Source organism: Sorghum bicolor, chromosome 2 (assembly GCF_000003195.3).
Source record: "Sorghum bicolor cultivar BTx623 chromosome 2, Sorghum_bicolor_NCBIv3, whole genome shotgun sequence".
In the NCBI taxonomy this organism is placed as follows: domain Eukaryota; kingdom Viridiplantae; phylum Streptophyta; class Magnoliopsida; order Poales; family Poaceae; genus Sorghum; species Sorghum bicolor.
Genome location: NC_012871.2, coordinates 1,685,423 through 1,692,783, shown reverse-complemented (window position 1 = coordinate 1,692,783; position 7,361 = coordinate 1,685,423). Strand labels below are relative to the sequence as shown.

General features: G+C 41.8%; 1 protein-coding gene across 2 annotated transcripts; it reads right to left on the bottom strand.

The window, feature by feature from the left end:
• On the bottom strand, positions 2,205–4,651 carry LOC8084289. 2 transcript variants are annotated; one of them, XM_002459242.2, is made up of 3 exons: positions 4,405–4,651; positions 4,199–4,287; positions 2,205–4,076 (listed from the first exon to the last, which is right to left on the bottom strand). In XM_002459242.2, the coding sequence occupies exon 3, from the start codon at positions 4,059–4,061 to the stop codon at positions 2,790–2,792; it is 1,272 nt and encodes a 423-aa protein (XP_002459287.1). In that variant the 5' UTR covers positions 4,062–4,076; positions 4,199–4,287; positions 4,405–4,651; the 3' UTR covers positions 2,205–2,789. The 2 variants fall into 2 exon arrangements, with proteins under 2 accessions (XP_002459287.1, XP_021307961.1); XM_021452286.1 differs by having other exon boundaries at positions 4,199–4,284.

The window sequence follows — 7,361 nt, the reverse complement described above, 5'->3', positions numbered from 1 at the left end:
AGGCGAAGCTATCTCATGAAGGGCGCAGTGGCCGTCGAAGATTACCTAGGATGGATCATAACACCCTTCAGATTATGTGGTTCAACTCAAAATTTTTAGACGTATTCTGGGATATGTAATAGCCCTGATGAATAAGGATGAGGGATCCCTATCTCCCTGACCTCTCCCATTTTACATTTTGTGTCATCTCTCTAGGTTTTCGCTCCCCTAAAGTTCTTGAGTGAGAGAGAGATCCACAAATCCAAAAATTTGTGTAAGCACTGAGATTTTCTTGAGAAAGAGGATGTCCCGAATCCTCCTTGTGTCTTTCAGGATTTGATAGCAAACTGCGATTTTCGTTCGTGTTCGTGTTCTTCTGGTTCTTGCTCTTTCCCCTCTCATTCTAGCCTTGATTCGCTGTTTTGAGACCGATTTGATTTGCTCTTTTTGCGTTGGCTTGAGCTATTACGTGAGTTGAGCCTTTCCACCGAAGAAATTCAACCAATTCCTCACGAGCTCGCAGATCGGGTTGATTTCATGGCTAGGGTTCAAGAAACCCCCTTTTTCCCTTCTCATTCCATTTCCCATGGTTTGACTTCAAATTGGGTGATGACCTCTTAGAGGTAGCTCCCCTACTACCTTGTGATCATGCTCACAAAGTTTGGTGGCAATTGGTTTTGATTTGGTCGCAAATGAGGAGAATCGAAGGAGGAGGTGATTTGAAGTCGCCTGTTTTCTGCTCTCTGCGCAATTCGTAGACAGTCCGGGCTTGACCCCGTGGACAGTCCACATATCGGGGTTCGGCAGTAGTAGAAGTTGTTCTTTCTATGTGTTTTCCATTTTTGAACTGCGGACAGTCCGGCACCAGGTCACGGACAGTCCACCGTTCACTGTGAAATCAATGTCCAAAACTTGGTTCACTCGGTGTGTTTCCTGTTCTTTTGACCGGTGGAAAGTTTGGCAACTTAGTGCAGACAGTCCGCCAAGTTCTAGTTTTTGCCGTTTCTTTGAGGGTTTGTTTTCATCGGTGCTCGAGTACTTTTGGGTGTGGCTAAGACTTCATGTGTTGTATCTTGCTACTAGTTAGCATGTGTATCTTACGTCTTTGGTGATTAGTTGTTTAGGGTTGTTTGTGAGCCAAGGACCAAAAGTTTTGAAAGAAATTTGAGGCACCCATTCACCCTCTCCGGTCGCCGTTTTTGGTCCTTCAAATTTTTTCCAAGCAACATTTACTAACCGTCTCACCAGCATCATGATTTGAGAACGGTGATCTATTACACATGAGTTTTACAACGGGTAGGGGCCCTCATAACTATAGTAGAATTGGCACTGCTAGAGACGGCCTTGCTACGTACTAGCCGGTAACCTCTTCTCTAGTGTAAATGATGAGGTGTTAATAAATTCTCTACATCTTCTGTAGTTCAAATCATGACTGCAGGTTTACACTATAATAGGTTGAATTTTTATAGCCCCCACCAACTGCAGGCGATGACAGGCTTGCTATTGAAATGAAGGAAATGAATGGGCTGTGATAAGGTGAGATCAAGAACACAGCACGGCACTGAGAGTTTTACATATTGCTGCTTTTATTCAGCGAATCGGACAGCCAATCTTTATATATAAATTAGTAAAGAAAATGCGGAGCTAGCTGCTCCATGGCTTGGAGCTCAATGCTTGAACAGGCTGGCGCTGCTCCATTGTGTGACCAAGAAAAGAGCTGGAAAATTCAGGGAGATGAAGTGCAGTGGAATAGTGGATGGTCATCTGTTCCTAGGAAATGGCATAACGGGGAAGCTGCCGGGTAATTAAAGCTTGTGATGGTTGTTAGCTGGCCATGTGGCCGTGGCTGTTGGATTTCGCCCCATCACAGCAAATTCTTTGGTCAGCCAGCCAGCCCGCGCGGCCATGCGTGCTGTCGTGTGTATTTTGCAGGTTGCAATTGAAATGAGGCTCGGCATTGTTTAGTTCACCCAAAAACTAAAAACTTTTTAAGATTTCTCGTCACATCAAATCTTGGTACATGCACGTTGCATTGAATATAGATAAAAACAAAAACTAATTGTACAATTTGCTTGTAAATCGCAAGATGAATATTTTAAGCTTAGTTACTCCATGATTGAACAATGTTTGTCAAATAAAAACGAAAGTGTTACAGTGTCAAAATCCAAAGCTTATTTGACCAACTACCTAATACTACGCAGGCTCATCAAACAACGCTTTTGAGCTTTCTTTAGGATTTGGCCCGAACTGTTCGGCAGATTCCCACGCGTTACACACCCGTTCGCCACTTTGTTCTCAACTATTCTGATTCCAGCAAACGGAGTTAGGTCAAAAGCCATAGCGCACGCCCTGTAGTTTTGAAGCAGGGCGAGACAAGTTTAGCTAGGAGCCTCTTTTCCTTCTGCCCAGCTCACCGAAAGCCCTAGGAAATGCAGACGACGACGCAGATGGGAACCGATCTGCAGAGTAGTCTCATCCGTGTCTTGTACCTGCTACCGCCCTTACTATTCAAGGAATAGTAGGCCGGGATATTGAGATGAAGAACAGAACAGAGCACCGGGAGGCATGACAAAATACGCTTTCATTTGTCAGACAATATTTTCCCAAGCGCGGGCCATGACAAATTTTATATAACATTGTATATATGTTACAGGGCCTTAAAATTGAAGTACCAAGGTACTAGTTCGCTGATCGAAAAAGTCATGACTAAAAATATTGTTCGCTGATTTATTGCAGAGAAAAAACACTATTGACTGACATAAAAAGTATGATTTATAAGACCAGCGAACAAGCTCGCTCCCTTTGAACTTTTACCGCTTTCTCTTGGAAACCCTCCGACCGGGTCTTGGCATGGCCTCTCTCCTCAGAATAACCAATGCTACACCATGTGGAGAGAACCAAATCAGAGCATAATCCGTGGGTTCTGGTTCATGGACCAAATAATCGAGGGCATCTGATCTTGCTATCTGCTCCAGTTGTTGCACACTGCCACCGTTTCTAGTTTCCTCTTTGCCTGCATACTGAATACAAATATCCCCGTTGCTTCGAGGAAAGTGAGGCGCAAAAAGACCTGTCAGAGACAGAGGTGCGTTACGCAAGCTCTTTTCAGGCGCTGACATATAGCAACTAAAATAGATCTCAATAACTGGCTCTGGAATCTCCATTGACGACTTGCTAGCTAGAGTTCCGTGGCTATTTCCTTTGCAACATATTGGATCAGGGCGGAAGAATTTTGAATAAAAGCCATGTTTTTCTTCTATCATGAAACTCGGTGGAGGAACTGACGAATGGAAAATATCTTGCAAACTAGGCAGCAGCTTGAGCTCTCCTATTGCAGATTCAACTGCAAGCTTGAACTTAGCTGTCAACCACTGCATGCACTTAATAATGATCCCAATTATGTCCGTGTCCTCCGAGATTCTGAGGTTCATGGAAACATAGAAGTATTTCTCAAGCGTCCTGCAATCCTCATATACATAAACTAGCTTGACCTCTACGCCACGCCCTTCTACAATAACGGGATGTAGGTAGAATCTGAGTGATTGGCTTGGATTCTTTACCATCTTACACACGAGAGTTTTCCCTTCAAACAGATGCCTGAGAAATGGATAGCGGAAGGTGACATGCCGGAGCGGGCAGCTTGACTCCACCTCTGCTACAAACTTTTCAGCCCAATCTGCATATCTCTCAAATGTTGTGGCAACAGAGAAACTCAAGGGCTCCTTGCTCAAGCCAACAAGAGAGGAGATGGACAAATTTGCAGCTCTGTTAGCAATTCTTTGCAGGTAGGAGGAACTCCTTACAACCGCTTGCCCGGTCACTTCGGGCTCGTGCAGCTTGTACTTGTTGAGCAGGTCCATCCCTTCCATATGGACTCGCTTGAAAATCTTCCATCTACGTAGCAAGGAGACATATGTGATTGCTATCTTTCCAGTCTTCTCAAGGACAAAATCTAACTGAGATAGTGCAATCTCGATCCTTGCGATGGTGTCTGCTGTCAACGCCTTGTCGTCAAACTTGGTTGAGATGTATGAGAACACTTTGTTCACACCTTCCTCAACGACAGCTGAAGGAAGCGCCATAAGTGTATCTGCATGCTGGAATACAAAAATAATAAGAGCTATTTTGATGCACATGTATATTTCAAAAGCATGAATTCCAAAGGATACAGATGGGATCTTATTGTTTTAGAGCTTTCATGTTAATTAATTATCGATACCTCTGCAGACGGCCACCTAAACAAGGGCTGAACACACCATCTACGCCATGGCAGGAACCATGTACGTACAGCACTGTCTTCTGTATCTGCTGGGCAATATTTGTTTGACAAATATTAGGAGACAGATAGGAGGAGCAATATTAGTTTGACGAATAATGATTCATAATAGTAGTAATATATGTGGCATATGCAAGGGTAGTCCATACCTTAGTTCTCCTGTAGATTGCTCAAGCCACGCGCTTGTAGCGCCAGCTGCATGCCGATGACAGCCCTGCTGTTGTAAGAATGAAGGAGCCGGGATAAGATGAGATCAAGAAAAGAGCACTGAGAGGTGTATTGCTGTGTATTCAGGACGACCAAGCTTTATATACAGTAGTAAGAAAACAGGGGAGGTAGCCTGTCCATCGTTTGGAGCAAAATGTGTGAACAAGTTGAAATGGGCGGTGCTGCTCTGATGCGTGATCAAGAACAGACCACGAAATGTCAGGGAAATTCTGTGGAGGGTTCTGTTCCAAGGAGAATGTCACTATGAGGAAGTTGCGGTGTAACTTCTGAATGTGGTTATACACCCCTTGGTCGTTGCTATTGGATTTTGCCCAATCACATTCATAGGGAAGGCAAATTAATTTATTCTTTGGTTAGTGCCGATCGCTGTCTGACATCACCTGAAGACGAGCACAAGGTTCTTCACTGCTCACTATTTAGAAAGTTCCAGTGGAAGTATTATTTGTTGTTCTTGGTCAATTAGAGCTCTTGTTGGATTTTCTGTGGAAGTGATGAATCAAATTAAAGAGTACACTTCACGTTGTCGCCAAAAGGAAAAGTATGTTTCAGTCAGCCAATGAGTTGTTTTTAAGCTAGTCTGCTTGGCTCCTGCCACTAGAGATTGAACTCACCTTCTTTCATCTTATAGAATGAATTATATCAGTTCAGTTATAGTTCAATTTTCGTCAAGTAAATGTTATAGTGTTCATGTTGAAGGCACCATTACCAGGATATAAGAATAGTTTTTCTTTATTACATTTCAGCTTGGATTTTTTAGATAAAGGATAGTTCATACCCGGCTTCATGCATCTACCAACTGGTAGAATCAGACCAATTATTACAAAGTTTAGCCCATAGGCCAGCATATGAGTCATAAAGTGATCTTAAAACGAAGTAAAGTTTTTTGACTAAACGAAACCAATAGATCTATTTGACAACCACCCTTTGGAAGCAAAGAAGTGCAAAGCCGATGTCTCCAGATGTTGGCTTGCAAACAACAGCTGATCCTGATGATCATCACGCCGGGTTTACATTTGTCAAAAACCACCTCGTTTCTTGTTATCCAAACTGCCCAACCCAAAGCTGATGCTGCAGTCAATAACAACGAATTATGTTTGTTACCACCCATCTTAGACCACCTGTTAAACAAGTCATCTATACTCTGAGGAGGTGATATTCCAAACATTAAATGTACAGCGCGCCACAAGAATTTGGCATAAAAACAATCGAAAAAGAGATGTTTAATACTTTCTGGTGAGTGACATAACTACACCTCGTATCGCCATTCCAATTTCGTCGAGCAAGGTTGTCTTTAGTTAAAGTCACACCTTTTTTTAGATACCAAAAAAAAATTTTATTCTTGTAGGAATTTTAATTTGCCATATTTCCTGTGACACTCTAACCCCATTGTTAATCAACGCATCATACATAGATTTGACGGAAAAAATTCCTGATGATTGTAAAGACCACACAAACGCATCTGTACCCTCCTGTAAGCTCACATCATGTAAAGAGGCAACAATTCTGTGCCAATCCCTTAGGTTTCTGCCCACTAGATTCCGACGAAAAGAAATATTTAGTGGAATTGAGCTAAGTACTTTTGCTACAGAATCTTGTTTCCTTCTCACTATATTGAACAACCCAGGGAATTTGTCCTTAAGTGGTTGATTGCCTAGCCAAGTGTCAACCCAGAATCGGGTCTATGTTTCATCTTTCACCTTGAAAGAACCAAGACTGAAAAAAGTGTCTTTAACATTCATCAGATTTTTCCAAAAATGGGAGTCTGTTGTTTTTTTGACGCAGCTCCCTACAGTTTTGTCTTTGACATAGATGATTTACCGTTTACTATTTCTGTCCCACACAACCGTTGGTCAAGAAAAAGAAAATGGTCTACGTGTTCAGTTTCACTATCTGTCTCATTTTCTACAAGCATATTGACTAACCATCTCATTAGCATTATGTTTTAAGAACTCATACACATGATTTTTACAGTTTTACTACGTGTACGTGGCCTTACAAATAGCTGAATTGGCACTACCACAGAACAGCCTTATTGAGTGTAAATGACGAGCTGTTTACAAATTCTTTGCATCTTTTGTAGTGCAAATAATGAATCCGATGACTATGTGTGTTCTAGGTGTGTAGTTAAGCTTACATGTACCACTGTAGAAACAACATTCAAAGGCAGCTAATTTTATTGTATTGTAGCTCCAGTTGGATCAAAAACCGTCCTAAAACTGGTTCTAGAGACAGAATTCGGTAGTATTGGGATTGAGTAAATAACACAAACGTTTCCACGCTTGTCTTTTCCACCACAAACGTTGCAGCACCATGTTCAGGTCAATTTTGATTCCAAAGTAATATACATTGATATCTTTGAAACATCGCATGCATTTATATATACTTATCATTCCAAATAAATAAGTCCGATGTTACATTTCCTTTACTGCTTGTTGTACAACGACCATGCTTACATATTTACATAGCTACATCCATAAATAGAGAAGTAGCTGCTACATATTTGACAAGAAACAACTTCAGATCACCATTATCTTGTCACCATTTTGGTCACGGCGTGCAACTGCTGACTCATAGCATCAAGCTTATCATGGAGCACTACTGGAAACTAAAAAATCCCTGTCGGTTAAACACAAACCGATAGGGAAATTTTATATTTTCTGTCGGTTACATATGAATCGAAAAAAAAACACCAAGATAGACAAAAGAAATATGTTTTCTTGTCGGTTTTCGGGCGACAAATGGAACAATCACAAGTCTTACTATGTGCTTTGGTGATACTAATAGAAAAAATCATTTTGACAAGCTCTAGAGAATGAAACGTGTAGCCAACTTGGGCTTGGGCTGCATTGGCCTTTCAGTCCGCCCAAAAAGAGGGTGG